Source organism: Acanthochromis polyacanthus, chromosome 1, assembly GCF_021347895.1.
Source record: "Acanthochromis polyacanthus isolate Apoly-LR-REF ecotype Palm Island chromosome 1, KAUST_Apoly_ChrSc, whole genome shotgun sequence".
Classification (NCBI taxonomy): domain Eukaryota; kingdom Metazoa; phylum Chordata; class Actinopteri; family Pomacentridae; genus Acanthochromis; species Acanthochromis polyacanthus.
In genome coordinates this window covers 25,240,761-25,258,991 of record NC_067113.1, presented here as the reverse complement: position 1 = coordinate 25,258,991, position 18,231 = coordinate 25,240,761, and the positions used below count along the sequence as shown (strand labels likewise).

Here is an 18,231-nt window from a genome sequence, read left to right as displayed (position 1 = left end):
ATGTGTCCGAGTCCCAATATGTGTGAAGTGGCTTCTTTCCCCTGAGGAAGTGGAGAGTGCTGAGGGAGGTTTTAGAATTTGGAAAATCTGTTCTCTTTTACGCAGATCTCTCAAAAACTGATTTGTCTCTAACTTAGAACTCCAGCGATGTAGCTTTGCACTTCTATAACAGTCTGTGTTTGACTGGATGATCTATAATTCATTTGTAATCGAAAACTGAGAAAAAAAACTTCTCTGAAAATATAATTCAGGTGTCAGAATCGAAAAACCAGTTAAACTTTAGACTGTCTTCTTTATCTTGATATAGATCCTGTGCTTGCATAATGTTCCACTCAAATAGAACGGCTCTTCTGTCATCTTGGTTTTTATTTTGACATTTTCACACTTCTGCGTCTTGTCAGCCTTTCATTTGTGGCCTGTCCTAAACTAGAAATTTACAACAACCAAAAGTAGAGAGTTTTGTGACTTTATGTATTTTATTTAGAAGCAGAAGAAATACCCAAGTAACTTCCATTTTTGGTTTCCAAATAGGTGTCAGAATCAAAAAAGAAAAGCACTCAGAAAGTGCAGTACTCCGTCAAGGCTGCTCAGTCGTATCATTTCCAACGGCTGATTTAATTTGTGTCAGAAATCAGAGCAATATAGAATGTGGCCATTTAATATAGATGTACCCACAAACAAAATGATCCTGCGCTGAGCACAGGCGTGTGCTATGCATGTTTTCCGGGTTACCGAATCATGTGACCTAAACGTAGTGGGAGGCAGGAATTTATGGGACTCGGAAACACCCCTATGGGCTACGGAGATCTGATAACCTCATTTCAATGCACAGACAATGGACATGGCGTGTCATAGTAAGCTGTTGGACTGCTGGTAAAGCTTCTTAGCATTGATCCTACCAGTTTCTAGAGCTCCACAGGAGAGACAAACATTTCCCTTTCCAGCATTCGGTGTTTTGAAGATGGCTACTGTTGGACACACTGATTCAGAATCTCCCAAAGGTGCTCAGTTAGGTTGAGATCTGGTGACTCTGTTGGTCAAAGTACATGATTCACTGAAGGTAATGCTCATTAAACATTCACCCCTCATGCCCAACAGATGAGAGCAATATCATTCTAGAAGAGACAACTGCCATAGAAATGTTTTAGCATATAATAAAAGTGATCACTTAGAACAACTTTGCACTGATTTGCATCAACTCTCCCCTTTAAAGGGGAAAGTGGATCCAAACTTTGACAGAAAAATCCCTCTTCCAGCTCCCTTCACAATTCAGGCTTTTCCTTAAAAAATTGCCACCTGTCTGACCACACATCCAAATTTTTTTCATTTTTCCTCATGGTTATACATTAGAGAAACAAACTGGGGCTGCAGTTTAATATAATCCAAGAAATATTTCCCTTAATGTGTGCAATTTTAACTAGATTGGAGCATAAAACAGGAGTCAAATCAAAGCAGATATAGTTTGCTTTATCTGTGGTGTTGCTTTGCTTCTTTTGTGCAACATGCAAAACTACAGAAGTAGCAAATTGGGTCCTTGTCCTGTATCAGAACCGGCAGCCGAGCATCTAATAGTGTTATTTATCCTGACCTGCTAAAACAACCTTGTGAAATATGTCTCAGCTACAAGTCAGCAGGCTTATCATGTATGTAACGTCAGCGGCGCATTTTATCTCCAATTTCACCGCCCTTGATTCTGTTAAGCATGCACAGTCTCACCAGCAGATGCTTCCTAACTGTACCAGGTCATTTCCTTGATACTGCTCTTTGTTGAAATATTGTTGTTTAGCTCCCTGGGGCACTGGGACAGGAACATTTCCAGCGTTGCCTGGAAACAACATAGCAGCAAACCATGAAATTGCTAAGGGACTGAAAGGCTCCAGAATAGCTCTGTCAAAGGAAAGGAGGGGGGTCCTCATCCCCTCTTCCTGCAGTCTGATAGTTAGGCTCAGTTTGTTTTGTAAAAAACCCCAGATCCTTGTTGTTTCTCAGATATCTATGATGTGCAGATGTCAAAGAAAACATCCGCTGACACCGACATGTTTGCATAAAAATAAGTTTATTACAAAGAAGACCAGCATCAATCAGGCATAGATACCCAGGACCATTCTCAGCTGATAGGAAGAACTCAGCTTGAATCACAGAAATAATCAACTTTTATAGGTTTGTGTATGGAAAGTTCACTTAACATTTTTCATCGGGAACGGGTCCCACTTTTCTCCACATAAGGAGCACCAGTCCATGATGTCCCAGTGCAGGCCCCAGAAGTCACATAAACATCCCAAACCTCTTGTATAAATAAAATATATCACTGGTCAGATACATCTTCTTTCTGAGGAAACTTTGTGAGTCTGGTGAGGAAAGGAAATAATTTAAGGCCTGTAATTGCAAAAAGTGGCACTAATCCATTAAAAATAACTCAATTTCACGTTAATATTACATGTCCGACTGTTACGTGACCAGGAGTTTAACTACCATATCGGTTTTAATCTACAACAATTCACTATATTTCTTCACATTTTATCTTAAAAGGAATTGTTGGAGCCATTATTTATGTTTATTATGTTTCTTTATTTTTACTATGTACTGGCCATATATTAAGTTTTGTCTTGATCTGTAGGGGGAGCTAGGGTCCTGGGTTTTAAAAGCTCCAGGTAATTAGGCCAGGTGTGCCGGATGGAGAGCAAACAGTTTTTGACTGTGCCAGCGTGGCAGACAGGTTTGTTTGTTCGTATTTCAAAGTTAAAGGAAATGTTTTACTTAAATGGACAATGGTTAAAGGAATAAACGGATTAATATATCCAACTGATGTTTTTATTAACAGTGAGTCAACAGTGTGATCCGTTCTGTTAATGAATAACCTTAAATGCACAGAAAAAGAATAAAGATAAGCTTAACTTTGCCCTGAGGCGATTTTATGGTGGCAGGAAAAGCAGTATGTGAATCCACTAGAATGACCTGGTTTTCTGCATGAGTTGGTCATAAAATGTTCTTTTTAAGTGCAGATGAGCACAATGCGCCTAATCAAACAACACACCCACCAAGCCATCACAGTGATTTCATAACCGCTCTCGAGCCACCACTAACCCCAAACTCATTAGCTGCAGACCAGATTTCTTCTTGAGGAGTTCTGGACGGTTCTTTGTTCGATCGTGCTCTTAGGTAGTTGGTTATGACTGTTACTTTTAGGTCACCTCACATTAGTGAACTGTACAGACCCCAGAGGCAGTAAATTAACCCTTTAATCATGGTGCTGCCTCCACTGAACTTCATGTTTGAGATTATTTTTTTGTGCTGCATTTCATAAGTCTGCAAAACATTTTTTGAACTGCCCATCCAGGTGCTTTTTGGCAAACCTCCTGCGCATTTTGTGGTTGTTTTCTACAGAGCAGCACATTCCTCCATGGTGTCCTGTGTGGCTTCCACCAACCATGGATCATGTTTTGCTAACTCAAGAACAGAGATGCTACATGACTCTAGTGATCCTTTAATACTCCAGCCTCTGGAGTCATCTGAGCTGGGCGGCCACTGTTTGTTCGTTATTTTAACTTGAAGACGGGACCATGAGAAGAAAAATCCAAGCACATCTACACATCTGTCAAACAGTATTAATACAGTCATTTGGGATTTGAAACCTACCAAGCCGAGAGATGCTAAATATTCCACAAGGTTTTCAGGATTCTCAGTGGTGAGGCAAAATCTCAGCCACACTTAAAAGTAGAAAAATCCTCCAGGAATTTAATAGAACTTTGAAATTAACTAAATAAACCACATTTCTTTACAGAGTCCACAGAGCATGCCTTCAGCACTGATAATTCAGTTTGACTTTTATCAAAGTGGTTAAGTGAATGCAGAAAAAATGTTGCAATATTTCAATATATGCAAAATATGTTTTCAAAAAGTGCAAAAAAAAAAAAAATCCAGATTCACCCTAAGCTTTATTGAAATCTGAAAGAAGTCTAAAGAAGGTAATTGAGAGTTGAGGAGATGACAGTCATGATGGTGTTTAACAAAGAGGGATATAGGAAATGAAATGCATTAAAACCTAAAAGAATATAACAGCATGTTTCCATCAAGTACTTCAAAGAATGAGGCAGAAAGCGGTATTCACAGTGGTTTAACAATCATTTCTGAAGCTGAGCACAAAATACAGCAGACTGGCTTCTCAAAAGAATCAGGAGTTTACCCACCTCACAGAAGGGGAAAATCTGTAAATGAACAAATGAACAAACTTTCTTATCGGCTTTGATGCTCTCAAAGTATTTATGGAGTTGTAGTGCGTGCCAAATCAAACTTGGCCTTTCCAGAAATACCAGCTGCTTAAACTTCCGTCGTCCGTGTTGAATCAGTCAGCCACTAGCTTAGCAGTGGATACTGTACAGATATCTATAGTTCAAAAACAATGTTCATTCCCTCATTGAACCATCTGAACTCGGAATGTACAGAGGTATTGAAGCCTCATTCACAACATAGCCTAATATGTTAAAAAAAAATAGAGGTACACACACACAAATACCCTTCAACAACCCTTCTCCATGTATCAAAATAACACATTTCCAAGTGCTTTTTTCAATGGAAATAATCTCTAAATGCCTCAGGATGACTCAGATGTAACTCCTCCTCATTTTTCCTCGCCCACAACTCTGCTCAAACACTAAAAAAAAACTACTCGACGCTACACAATGGTAAGTTGTTAGAATGAACATGTAAGAATTGGAAATCGATTTTGAATTAGAATGACACAGGAAACCCTGTAACTGTTCAAGTAGACAGGATTGGTTATTGAGGCTTGCGATGTATGAAACCCAGCCGATGTTTTTAACACTGTCATTGTTACACTGCAGTTTCAAAGTGGAAATGCTCAGCCACAACCTTCACTGCTTATTTTGCTCATGGTGCGCCTTCCAGCATATAAAACTTGATTTTCACTAATGGAAGTCTTTGAAATGATTAAAAAAAGACTAAGCAAAATTACTAAAATACCAAACTTATTAAGAACAAATAGAACATTTAAAAGTTACAGCAAATTAATCAACTAAAACCAAAAGAACTGGAGTTGAAAACTTAAGTATAAAAATGATTCAAGCTTTAGATTGTCCTGCAGGTTATTCCAGGCTACAGGTGTACAGTGAGAGAAGCTGGATTTTATACAACATAAGTCTTTTGAGCATTTCTGGTAAGGGCTCATATCAAAAGACAGCATCAAGGTAACATCAGAGGGTGAAAACCCAAGACGGGCCTTGTAAGTAAATAAAGCTCACAATGCAGCTCCCAGTGATTTGTACTATAATTACTGCTTTGGAGTGCATTCATTTAGAAGTTTAGAATCCCAGTTGACACATGCATGTATCAAATTTCACCTTAATCCAAGTGTTTTTAAAGAATGCATTTTCCTGTAAAAGAAACCGGTTTGCTCACATGATATTATGTATCCTCAAGACATCCCCTCAAACTGTGCAAACGTTACTGAACCTCTGATTTGTGAAACCATGAGATCCGGACTTCAGTGTGTCAAATGCACAAGAAAGACACAAGTTATTTTGGCAAAATGACTGCAAAACTGTCAAATTGTGCATCACGGCTCTGACGCTTGATGCAGTTATGAGTCCACACTGTCCCTGCTGTCCTGCCCCCCACTGAAAATCTCCACAAACCAAGCATGAACGGTGCAGGGAAAAAGTCCACTAGGAAGTTTATGTGTCAGGAACAGCATCTGGCTGCTATTGAGGGTATTTATGGAATATTTGTAGAGTTGCTCGTATTTTCAGTCAAACATTAATGATGATCATGGCTTTCCTGATTCGTTAAATGATATGCTACGACGCATGAACATCGTAACGTCACAAACAGGGAGGGAGCAACTGAACAGCTGATTGAACCGTAAATTAATGTTCAAATTCACTTAAAAAAACAAACAAACAAAAAAACCAATAATGACAATTCATTGTTTCCATAGTGGAGTATCTCGCTTCTCCTTTTTAATAATTTTTTGGCCCTCTTGAACTCAGTTACAGCTCAGGCCTTAAGGTGAATATTGGTATTGGAATAAACATTATAACAGCTAAACAGTACCGTTTTTCTACTGCCACTGTCAGCATTGTAGAAATGTTGATGTTCTGAAGTCTAAACTCCAAACATGGCAATAATTTTAGTCATGTTTCCATGTAAATGTACAGTAAAACATGCTAAATGTTAGTTACAGTGGAAAGAAACGACCGCGCTGACTATACAGCAGCACCCACATGAGTTTGAATGCTGAGGATAGCATGCCTGGTGTGAAAGGGTGTGGAGGCTCGGAGTTATATATTTGAATATTCATAACGCCAGCCTGGTGGTCAAGCTGGAGGTTTTCTATTACAACAACCTCTGCAATTCTGTAAAAGTGTAGCATCAACAGTGTTCAGTTCAGGGCAGTGGTGGCTCTGAAGTGCAAAATATGACAACAATTCAGAAAACAAATAGCAGTAGTAGACAATCACAAATGTCCCTGCTAAATCTGAGGGTGCACATTCACATTGAACCCGTTCAACAAGCATCCATCTGCCCATCAGCTCTGCTTGTCCGAGTGCAGCAGCCCCACTCTCTGTAGCACCCTGTCCACATTTGGAATCAGTTTTTCCTGAAAATCCCACAACCTTTTGTCTACGTGAAGCTGCTCCAGCGTTAAAGACCCCTGCAGAGCCATGCGAACGTGAATGATCCGACAAACGTGTGGTGGAACCTTGTACCGCCGTCCAAAATTCTTGAGCACTTCATGCACCGAGGTCTGCTCCACCATCCTGCAATGCACAGAGACATCAATGAAAAAGTGCATTTGGATTCTGACGCATAGTATGTTACAGTACCTTTTGTGTCAACGGTGTGATGGAAAATAATGGTTCATGTTGAATTATTCACATAGTGTATATACATTTATAAAAAGCAGAAATTGCCAATAGTGAATGGGGTATTGTACTAAAATGTGACGTCTCTAGTGTGACCACGTTTTTTGAATATGAAAATCAGAGACAGTGCAAGCTGTGTTCAACCAGCCAGGCGTTTTCATAACAACATTTATCAGCTGGTATGAGTTTACTGTTTTGGCGCATGAGTAAACTACCCTTTCCACTTCACGGTTTAGCACCAATGTATCTGTTCAAGCTCTTGCATGCTGCATTTAAATGTAATTCAGTTTTTTCTGAATTTGAAGAATGTTTTGTTATAAGAAAAGTTTTACAAATGAAAAAAAACTAAGATAGGGTTTGAACATGTGTCCTGAGCGCATGACTCTTCAGCCTACCTCGGTTGAATTATCAGCTTGTGTGGATGGTATATGTTTCTGTCAGGATCCTCTTTGTAGATGTGCTCCAGAATATTAATTCCCGGCACATTGTTCCACTGAGGCAGGTGAAACCTTCCGCTTGGCTCAGAGTGTTTCTTGGGGAAGATGTGGTTCTCAATTAAGAACACCCCCGTCTAAAGAATGTAGAAAAAAGAATGTAAACACAAATATGACACTAAAATAGGCATACATAATATTTGTCTTCCTGTAACGTTTACCCTACATTTGGTTGCTGTGCTTGCAGCGTGTTCATCAGAGACATGAGGTTGTTGTGTTGATAAGGCATTATGATCTCATCTATGTCGTTCAGCAGGACGTAGCGTGAACGCTCCATCGACCTGTAGATGCACTCATTCAGCGTGGTGAGCTGGCCGAAGTAGTGCACGTCTCCTCCCGATTGAGAGAAGAGCCAGCCGCTAGACGGATTCAGATACTTGTCGATGGGCCAGGAGATCACTTCCAGGAAACCTTCCTGGCTGTAACTGTGCAACAGACGGCTGAGTTCTGGGCTGCAGCTGGTGTTATAGATCACCACTCTGTCCACGCCCAGCAACCTGGGGCCAAAGTGAAGCAAAGGTTTCAATCACTTCAAAATATCGAACAAATACATGTTTTTCATGCAGGTACATTCTGTTTAATGCCAAAATACCTCTCAAAAATGTGCATACATACCAAAAAAAATCTACCATTTTAAGATAATGTGGCAATTTTTTAAAATTATTTTCTAACTATGCCTTTCACATTCAAACAGTCATTTCATCTATTAGAACTCTAATGCCTAAAAACTGCCAGTGGATTTGAAAGGTGGAATTTTGGGGGAAAAAAGTGCCAACTGTTTATCAGAGCCAGAATCTATAAAAACAGAAATAATCATCACATTTTTAACATGTGACAAAAATTTAACTCCTAAGTCAATCAATCAATCAAATTTTATTTATAAAGCGCTTTCCAACAGCCAAAAGGAGCACAAGGCGCTTAACAGAGTAAAATAAAATAAATAAGTAAAACATTTAAGAAACACACAGTTCTAAAAGAAGCTAAGCGTCAAACGCTACATGGAACAATGCGTTTTCAGACGACATTTAATTCTGAAATAGACTGTAAATGCGATGGAAGAGAGTTCCAAAGCTTAGGGCCAAGAACGGCAAAAGAGGGGTCACCATACTTTTTATATCTTGCCCTGGGGACAACCAAGGAGGTGTGGCTAGACAAGCGTGGAGTCCTGGCAGGTGGGTGAATTGGCAACAGCTCTGAGATGTAGTCCATTTATGGCCCATTTATGGCCATAAACACGAACAACAGGACCTTGTACTGGACTCTAAAGCGCACCGGGAGCCAGAAATAATCATCAGATTTTCATCTTTCTGACGGTCCTTGAACTGCCTACCTGTTACATGCACTCCACAGGGAAACGTCACCAAATCTAAGCTCAAAATGATCAAAATCCCTCTCATTTAAAAAAATAACTAGATTCTATAAAAAACAAAAACTCACGTGACAAAAATTCAGGCACTTTTTGGCTGAACTGAAAGCTGTGTTTACACAAAGGAAATAGGACACAAATATGGAAACAAATAATGTAAGCAACAAAATATCTGTTACCATTTTTTTCCCCACTATTGATAACATCCATAAAATCCTGAAAAACTGTTCATGCTGATTCCAGTTTTTGTAAAATTGAGAATTAAATACATACAATTTCCATCATTTTTCCCCTCATATATGACATTATAACTTTGTTTTACGGCATAAATAACTTTTCTCTACTACTAGCCATGGTTGCACTCCTTCCATAACGGTGCAGTGTGAAGCAGATATACACCTTTCAAGTGGCATAGTTCTTTTTACTTTGAGTACAAACTGCAGCTACCTTTACAAGACATGTTCTGTTGCAATATGCGCACGATTGGGACATAGTACTTCACCATAACTTTGCGCCTTAAACTTTGACCACCTTGCTCATATATCCGTTGTCGTATGTGGTGCAAAATGAGCTGTAATCCGACTGTGCTTTTTTACCCAATCAACCCTCACACAAGACACTGCTAAATGCTGCTAAATCCTAACAGTGTGGTTTGTGGTGTTTTTGCTGTGCTGACCTGTACATCTCCAGAGTCTGTGCAACCTGCAGCACATTGTTGTAGCCCCCAAACAGGTTGGAGATGCAGACTGTGAAGTTAAACTTCATCTTTTGTTTACCATTGGTCTTCTGGTTCCTTATAGGAAGCCAGCTCAGGTTAGATGTTCTCTCGGCGTCCGGTTCAGTCAGGAGAGTGACATGAGTAGCGTGGCAGTTTTTAGGAATCCAACACATGACGTCTGTGGTGACAAAGGGGAAGCCAAAGTTGTCACTGTGTTGTAAGATTGTCGTCGGAGTTGTTGTGCCTATATGGTCTCCACAGCAGAAAAGGCAGTGAAGTGGTTGGATGGAGTCTCTCCTGAATAAGCCAATGATGCGAATATCCAAACCATCCACTCTCTGGTCCATGTAGGCCGACACCAGGAAGTGTTTGGTGTTTGTGAGCGGGGTGATGGTGTTATTAGAGACCCACAGCGGGCACTCAGCTGGAGGCCAACGTGGCTTCGGGATTGGTCTGTCTGTCCTGGATGTTTTCAAGCTGAGGACGAAGATGAAGATGTATGTGGCGACGAAGAGGAGGAGAAACTTCCCTTTGAAGTTTTTTGCCTTCTCCATCTGATCACTGAATCCCAACCTGAGGCAGAATTTGAAATCACAGAGAGGTTACACATTTGAAAAGCAAAGAGAACACACTGTTAATACTAAAGCTGGGCTAATCTGTTTAAAAAAAAATGCGTCGTTTTGGTTGTCAGATGTTTTGGTGACCTCAGAGTTTATCACAGGGAGTTAACCAGCCAATGAACTGACTGTGCTTAGAACAAGGTCAGAGAAAGGCGGAAAGATTCTTAAAGGAACTCCGCAATGAAGTCAAACAGTCGTTCATCTTTATTCACGTCTATTTAACTTCTGACAGGCAAAATTAAATCTGTATTTGATCTCAAGAACAAACACTTTCTTATATACACACACACAAGAGGCAAAAATCAAAAAGATACAGTAGAAATGCAGGAGATTTAAAGTAAGTCCATCGTCCATGAAAACCTCAATTTCCCTCAAGCACTAAAGAGTTCAGGCATCTACACTCTAGACACACTTTAATTGGCAAATTTTTTTCCTGCATAGAGGGATTTTGAAGGTTTTAGCAAGTGCAAAAACTACTGAGAATTACACATTTCATTCATTTCTTGAACCAGTTTTGTTAAATGCGGCTTCATTTACACAACCGGGTTTGTTGATAAAAGCAGGGAGATGTGAAAACTTTACTGTACATGTGCTAATCGGTCTAATAGTCACCCCTCAAAGGCCCATTTTGAGCCCTGAAAAATGTAAAAGGATGCATTTCACGTGCCACCTGGGGGTTGTTTTTGTGCTAAAATGCCTCGATGGCTTGTTATATGTGGGTAAGATGATTAAAAATTCAGATATCAGAACATTAAATCAAAAGCAGATGACAGGATTTAACTCCTAAGTCAATCAATCAATCAATTAATCAAATTTTATTTATAAAGCGCTTTCCAACAGCCAAAAGGAGCACAAGGCGCTTAACAGAGTAAATTAAAAAAATAAGTAAAAGCATTTAAGAAACACACATTTCTAAAAGAAGCTAAGCGTCAAATGCTACACGGAACAAGTCCGTTTTCAGACGACATTTAAAAACATTTAATTCTGAAATAGACTGTAAATGAGATGGAAGAGAGTTCCAAAGCTTAGGGCCAAGAACGGCAAAAGAGGGGTCACCATACTTTTTATATCTTGCCCTGGGGACAACCAAGGAGGTGTGGCTAGACAAGCGTGGAGTCCTGACAGGTGGGTAAGCTGACAAAAGCTCTGAGATGTAGGCCGTTTATGTCCCGTTTATGGCCATAAACACGAACAACAGGACTTTGTACTGGACTCTAAAGCGCACCGGGAGCCAGTGGAGCGCTTTAAGGACCAGGGTGATGCACGAGTATTTTGAGGAGTTGGAGATGAAACGTGCTGTTGCGTTTTGAACCAACTTAAGTTTACGGAGGAGTGAGTGATCAAGCATTTTGGAAGCACAGACTAAACACACTATCTCCCCCATGAACGACATGACAAGCTAGATTTGAAGTGTTTCCTTACATGCCAATTTTAGCTGCTATTATTTGACTTTGGTGCAATTTGTTGGAAAACTATACTTGATTCTTCTGATTTTTCAGTTAAAAAAAAACAACAACTTTATTATTCTTGCTTGGCCTCTTTTGATGACTGAAATGTTCGGTTCTTACTCGTGCTGTGTGAGCGAAGTTGTTCAGGAAATGAGTAATTCTTTATCTGGCAGTCATTAAGTGTTCCAAGGCTATCAGTGTAAATTTTACAGCGCTGAGGTACTGCTTTGTGTCAATACATGCCCACACAAGTGCTGCTTGGATTTCTGCCTTCTTCATCCATACTTAAAGACGAACGTCACACTCCGTTTTTCTTTAACGGCAGATCAATAAATAAATTTAATAATAAAAACATAAACTAAAGGAAGTGGCAGGATCCAAATCACAGCAGTTGCAACAAAAATTTCAGATGAAACATTGTGGTGCTACAGAGAATACAAAGTTTGATTGTTGTAAAGAAGTGTGCTCGTTTGGCACTGTAGGGTTTTGATGGTGATAAGCCTCTACAAACTGAATGAACCAAACTGCATCAAAAATCACAATTTACTGATGTCCACACACAAAAAATCTGCATCTCCCCAACCAGCAACAGAGACAACAGAGTCACCAAGGTGCAGTGGACCCCCTCCTTCTCACATACCACACTGATCCCTCACCTGGAACTTTGTACCTGCAGTCTCCTCCCACCCCAGTGAAATTAATCTGACAACATTTACACAACACAAATGACTGTAGCCTGATGCAGATTAAAGAAAACCTATAACAAACTGAAGAAATACTAAACAGAAGTCAAACTTGGCAGAAATCCCCCGATAAGCCTCTAAGCCAGCAGATCTTAAAAGTCATTAAGATCCTTCCTTTGCATGACATTAATGTCAAATCAAACTATCCAACAGATCTTTTTCTACAACAGTCACTTTGACATGAAATAGTAGGTAAATACAGATACAGACATTTTCATATACTGCATTAAAAATCAGAATGGTGAATCTTGACAACAGTGCTAGATTAACTGCAGTCATTTAACTAGTCGTGAGAATCAAGTACCTTTTTGCATGCACAGCTGAATGGCCAAACAGGATGTGTCTAATGCACTAATGTACATGCGGTCGTCCAACAAAGTGGCGATGATTTCCTGTTTCTGCAATCTAACAGAATCTCACCTTACAGCAAATATTGCACTATGGAAAAGTCTTATTGTAACACAGGGAAAACATTTGCTTTACAGGCCCACTGAACTTCCAACAGGTGTTCTAACTTACATTATAACTAGTCCCATGCTCAGGTGGCTACAGACCCTTTTCACAGCAGACATTTTGACTTGTCCTAGCAGGAAAAGCACAGGTGTAATCGAGAGCAGCAACAATGGCAGAGCTCCATTAAATGCCCGATTATACCATGCCAACCAGCAAGTGTGCACAGTTGACATTTTAGTTTGGCACAGAAGGAAAAGAAAAGATGTTTGTTTTCCTAAGATTAAAAGGATTAAAGTTATCCATGTATTGTGCTTTCTACGTCACTACCATGACATACTGGGACACCATCTGAACCTTCAAACGTGGGCTTCAAAGGTATATTGTCTTCACAAAAATCTGCCAAACTACACCATTTATCAAAGTCAGAAGCTCAACAAACAGGAAAAAAAGGACAGATTTCTAAATTTACTGCAGATCTTGAATAACTTCACAGTGATGTGCCCTTCTGTTAGGAAAATTATTATTCATGCTGCAAAAATTGACAAAAATGAAAAGACTGGCTCCAACGAGACTCTTCAGAAACAAAGAATTCTGTGCTCCTCACGCCAATTGTGAAGCTGCTAGCGACTCAGCTATGACCAACAGTCATGCGACAAAAGTTCTGGGACTTTTTAGCTGTACTCAGCTGAACTGCAGGCTGTGTATACACAGAGCAGCTTGGAAGTCTGAAAACAAAATAAAAATGTACGTTGTAAAATATCTGTAGTATGTAGAGCCACCATCCTCCACCATTTTTCTAACAACTGTGTGCATCTGGTAAAATGTTACCCACTGAATCCATATTTTCAGTATTTATCAAAAAGAAACTAATCAAAAGCAATCTACTTTTGTCTTTTGTTATTTATGCCATTATAACTAGCTTATACTGCACGACAGACATTTTTGAGTTGTCCCTCAGAGTAATAATTGAGCTGTTTTTACAGGGTTGCAGGACTTGTGCAGTAAAAAGAGAGGCCACAGTGAGTAAAAATGTAATAGATTATTAGAGCTGAGCCACTGTTAACACACTTTGCCTCATCTGTGTTTTCCCTGCTATTGGTTAAAATGTCTACGGGGGAAAAGCACTCACAAACCAGGAACTATGGCAGATGGCGAAACAAACAAACTAAAGGCCAAATGAAAATCACTGAGTCCAAAAAATGCAATTCATAAACGGGGAAGCAGTGTAATCCTGTGAGCAATGTAATCCAGGGGAAAGGAGGGAACAGAGACGGGAACAAGGTGAGTCCAAGACGATGAGTCAGCGACAACTGAGAGCAATGGCCGGGCTTAAATACAGAGGGGAGGACCAGGTGAAATGAATCTGAGCTGATTGCATCAGGTGACAACAATCAGGGACCAAGTGCAGAGAAAGCAGGGAGCAGCAGACAGAGAGACCAGACAACACAGAAGGAAAAAACAGGAAAAGGTACCAACAGATGCAGAATCCTGACAGCAGGGGGTACATCTATAGAATAAATATCTGACCATCGGTCCTATTCTTAGCCTCTTCCAAGATTACCCCCATAGCAAAATGATAAGGTGTAGTCAGACCATTCTACACAGCACCAGACAGATATTCCTAATTGATCCCAAATTGTGAAAATCTTGCATTACAGCAGCTAAATTTAAAAGGAAACCCAACAAATAGCATATTAAGCTAAAAATAAATCAAATAAATAGGTTACAAAATAAAATATCTCATCATATAGTTTCAGTTTAAAAAGCGCTGGTATGTTAGTTTAGTGTTGTCCCCCAATTACAAATGAAACAAATAAAATTAAATCCATTAATTCAGACTTGTGTACTCTGTTGAGGGAAAGGCTCTTAACATATGTATATATCAGTGTGAATGCATTCATGTATTATTCTACCCCGAAAAGTCGATGATTATTGAGTTAGCCAGGCATAAATAAATCTATGAGTGGGTCTAGTTCACTCATTGAAGTCTTTAGGTTGGTTTTGAGGTCCTTGGCTTTATTTTTCCCCATGGAGGAAGGTCCAATATGTGACGGGTGACGTCAGTGGTGCCTTTTACAACAGATTGTCAGTTTACAATATAATCATGAGCAAATAACAATGTCCATGTGACCTAAATCTATAGACAGGAGAGATAAGCTCAACACTAGTTGTGCACCAACCAATAACTCGACCAAACAGAGCCTTTTTTTGTGACTCATTTGCTCCTCACTTATTGCAAGCTGAAAAAGGTCAAAGGTTCTTTATTGTCATATCATTCCACATTTGCACATACAGCAATAGAAACTTGGACCTTGGTCCCGGTTTCAGCCAGGACTACTTCCTGTAGTCACAATACTTCAAAACCACCAGTTACAAGTGACAATCTGCTCTTTATGAGTAACTTCTGCTACCCATGAGGAAAAATTGTTCAGAAATCTGCAGCTATCCGATAAACAACAGCACAGTCTCACAAACCACAGGCCACATTCATTGCACAACATTCTGAGACAAGACTAGACTAGAGTCTAAATGGTATGATCAGATATTTTAAGCAATTTTCAAACTATTTGTGTGCTGACACTGATCCTTTCAGGAAGGATAGTTTATCTCAACACACGCTTGAAAAAAAAGAAGTTGTTTTTAATATATACAGACCAATGAAGCTACAAATTCCAACTTATCATTGATGCAAAATCAGTTTGTGCTTTTAAGAACAATGTTTATAAGATTGAACAAAATCTTTAATGACACAAATTTGAGCCTCTTAAAGTCAGGGTCCCTGCTTGGTACTATCCCCTCACTTGCTGCACTCTTGAGGCTGGTAGTAAGTGCTCATCCGGGCTGATCATTGTTGCTATAAAGCCTGGCTGCGGATTCCACTCGGGGTGAGATTCTAAAATCTTCAATGACAGTTCGCCTGGCTGGACTGTTTCACCTTGTCTTTGTTAGTTAGATTCCTGACAATATTTACTTTCATTTCTTCCTCTGTACCTGTTCCCGAGCGATATGCTGGCGACATGGGGACCTGCCAGGTGTTCGTCAAGCAGGTCTCCTTGGTATTTGAGCTACAACTCGCCACATACAGCTCTGACCGCTCATTAAATTCTGAGAAACTGCCATGTTCTTTCTCTATTATTCTACATTGCAACAAATGAATGCAGCCTTATGGCTCTGCTGCTTACAGTTGCGGGAAATGGAGTAGAAAAATAGTGGAGATTTGCATCGATGTGAAATAATTAAGCTTTTAAAAATTTTGCCTCAAGACGTCTTGGCATACACAACAGGTGGTGGAACATGTGGCAGTAAGAGCTTTGTGGTGGAACTTTGCATTACCATAGGAGCAGCAGTGAAGAATTTACTGTACACGGAGAAACATTTAAAGTCATAACACTAAAACAACAGGTTCTTCATGTTTATAATCCAAAAGGCCTGTTTCTAAAGGTAAACAGGACGGTGCTGTCTGTCTCATAAAGCTCTGGGATGCTTTCTGCAGCAGGCGTAATCCAGCTTACTTTGCTTACAGAGCGCCACACTGCTGACCTCTGTGTGAAATACTTCTAAAAGTTTCTTGTCGTTTTGCTTTTATTGCGTGTTGCAAAGTTTGAAGAAGGTCGGATGAACAGTTATTGAACAAAACGAACACACAAGCAGAGATACCTTCGTGTGTTAATGAGATGTCATGGTTTTTCTGAGCAATTTTTCTCAGAGTAGATTACTTGGTGGTATCGTAATGGCCAGGTCCTTGCATTTGAGCAGGGTACAAATACAAAATCAGGGCACTGTGATGTGAATTTCCAAATAGAGAATATAATACATCTGAATTTAATTCAAATGCTGCAATAATATCTTAGAGCTGGAAAAGTACTGCAAATGCTATGAGTGTATTAAATGTAAAAAATACATTTTACAGTAAGTACTGAGACCGCTGTATAACTAAACTATACAAATATTAGTAGAGCTGGATGAAGGAATACTGTAAATATTGGACTTTAAGTCGATTTGTAATAGTTTGAGAAAGAATATAAAGACTGTATTGACTCACTCGAGGCTGTTAAGTGTAGGCAGCGTGCTTCCTCCGGTTGCTGGGCTTCAGATTAATGTTTGGCTCCGGCTTTTCAGCAAGTGTACTTGGATCCGTCCTTCGGCGCTTTGTTCCCGACTCACAATTTATCTTTTCACTCTGGGTGTGCTTTCTCGTATCAGGGCGTGACCAGCAACGTCAGGGGACGTTCGGGAGACGAAAACGTAAGCCTGCGTACAGGTGATAAAACCACGACGAGAAAGCCTCGTTATAAACAGAATTCGCAGACGTCAAAGGTAAAGTTTGCTGCTCAGCTGCTATCAATTAAACGCAAACAGTAAGTGACCACAGACGTATGAAATGCATGTCAAAGTGGGATTCTCTCAAAGCTGCACACTCTACGAGTTACATTTTGTAGAAATAATTTGTAATTTTATTCCTTAAATATATAAACTTTATTACAGACACAGTGGTCCAACTTGCATAAAGAAAATCTGTAAAATTACCATTTTTTTTCTACAAAATTCAGTTTTTTGATTTGATTGAAGGAATTTTAAAGAAAGTACAAACTTTCACTTACATAACATTGAAACTAAAAGTTATTTATAAAGCCACTGAAGTAAACCATCAACACCATGAATCCACACTTGACAGTTTTTTTCTTCAGGAGGAAATTATATTATATGGAAGCCCGTTTCCGCCACTTGAAAAAAAAAAGTCAAATGCTATCTCATAATTATGAGATACTAAGTCATAATTATGACTTTCTAACTCATAATTATGACTTTCTATTTCATAATTATGACTTACGATCTAATAATTCTGACTTTGTATCTCATAATTCTGACTTTGTATCTCATAATTATGACTTTGTATCTCATAATTATAAGATAGCATTTGACTTTTTTTTCCCAAGTGGCAGAAACAGGCTTCGATAATATGATGTGGAGCAGCTCATGTGATTTGGAATTTACACACTTCCTTGAGAGGTGTTTTTGTCAGGGGTAACTTAGTTGCAAGTGACTTTTCGGACACAGATACAATTTATTATTTTCCATATAATATTTGATATATTGCCAAAAAAGAAATATGTCATGATTATCTCAACTTAATAAAAAGAACACAATCAAAACAATTTTGAATAAGCTTATTTTACAATTATTTAGCTAATTAGAAAGTGGTTATTATGAAATTCAGACAGTTATTTAGTTGACATTTTAGTGACAGCCAGTCATTTTTTTATTATTATTAAGTGACTGTTTCCAGAATAAATAAGCATGGAATTTGTAAAGACATGATCATAAGTTTTGGCATCCATGTTATTGAGACTTAGACTCCCAGAACAAGCACAACCCTTCACGCAAGTAACAGTCCCAAACGTCACTGGCCCACCCATGACAATTGCCCAAGATGTAGGTTTGACCTCCAAACTTCCTAAACCCCATTCTGATCAAGCATCAACTGGATGCAGCGGAATAAGTTTGATT

At 39.3% G+C, this 18,231-nt stretch overlaps 1 protein-coding gene across 1 annotated transcript; it reads right to left on the bottom strand.

Annotated features, from left to right (window-relative positions):
• Positions 1-2,039: 2,039 nt before the first annotated feature.
• Positions 2,040-17,027, bottom strand: LOC110951085 (uncharacterized). The gene is made up of 5 exons (XM_022194006.2): positions 16,766-17,027; positions 9,418-10,032; positions 7,542-7,872; positions 7,277-7,452; positions 2,040-6,776 (listed from the first exon to the last, which is right to left on the bottom strand). Exons 2-5 carry the CDS (start codon positions 10,011-10,013, stop codon positions 6,545-6,547), a joined length of 1,335 nt encoding a protein of 444 aa, XP_022049698.1. The 5' UTR covers positions 10,014-10,032; positions 16,766-17,027; the 3' UTR covers positions 2,040-6,544.
• Between the last annotated feature and the right edge of the window lie 1,204 nt (positions 17,028-18,231).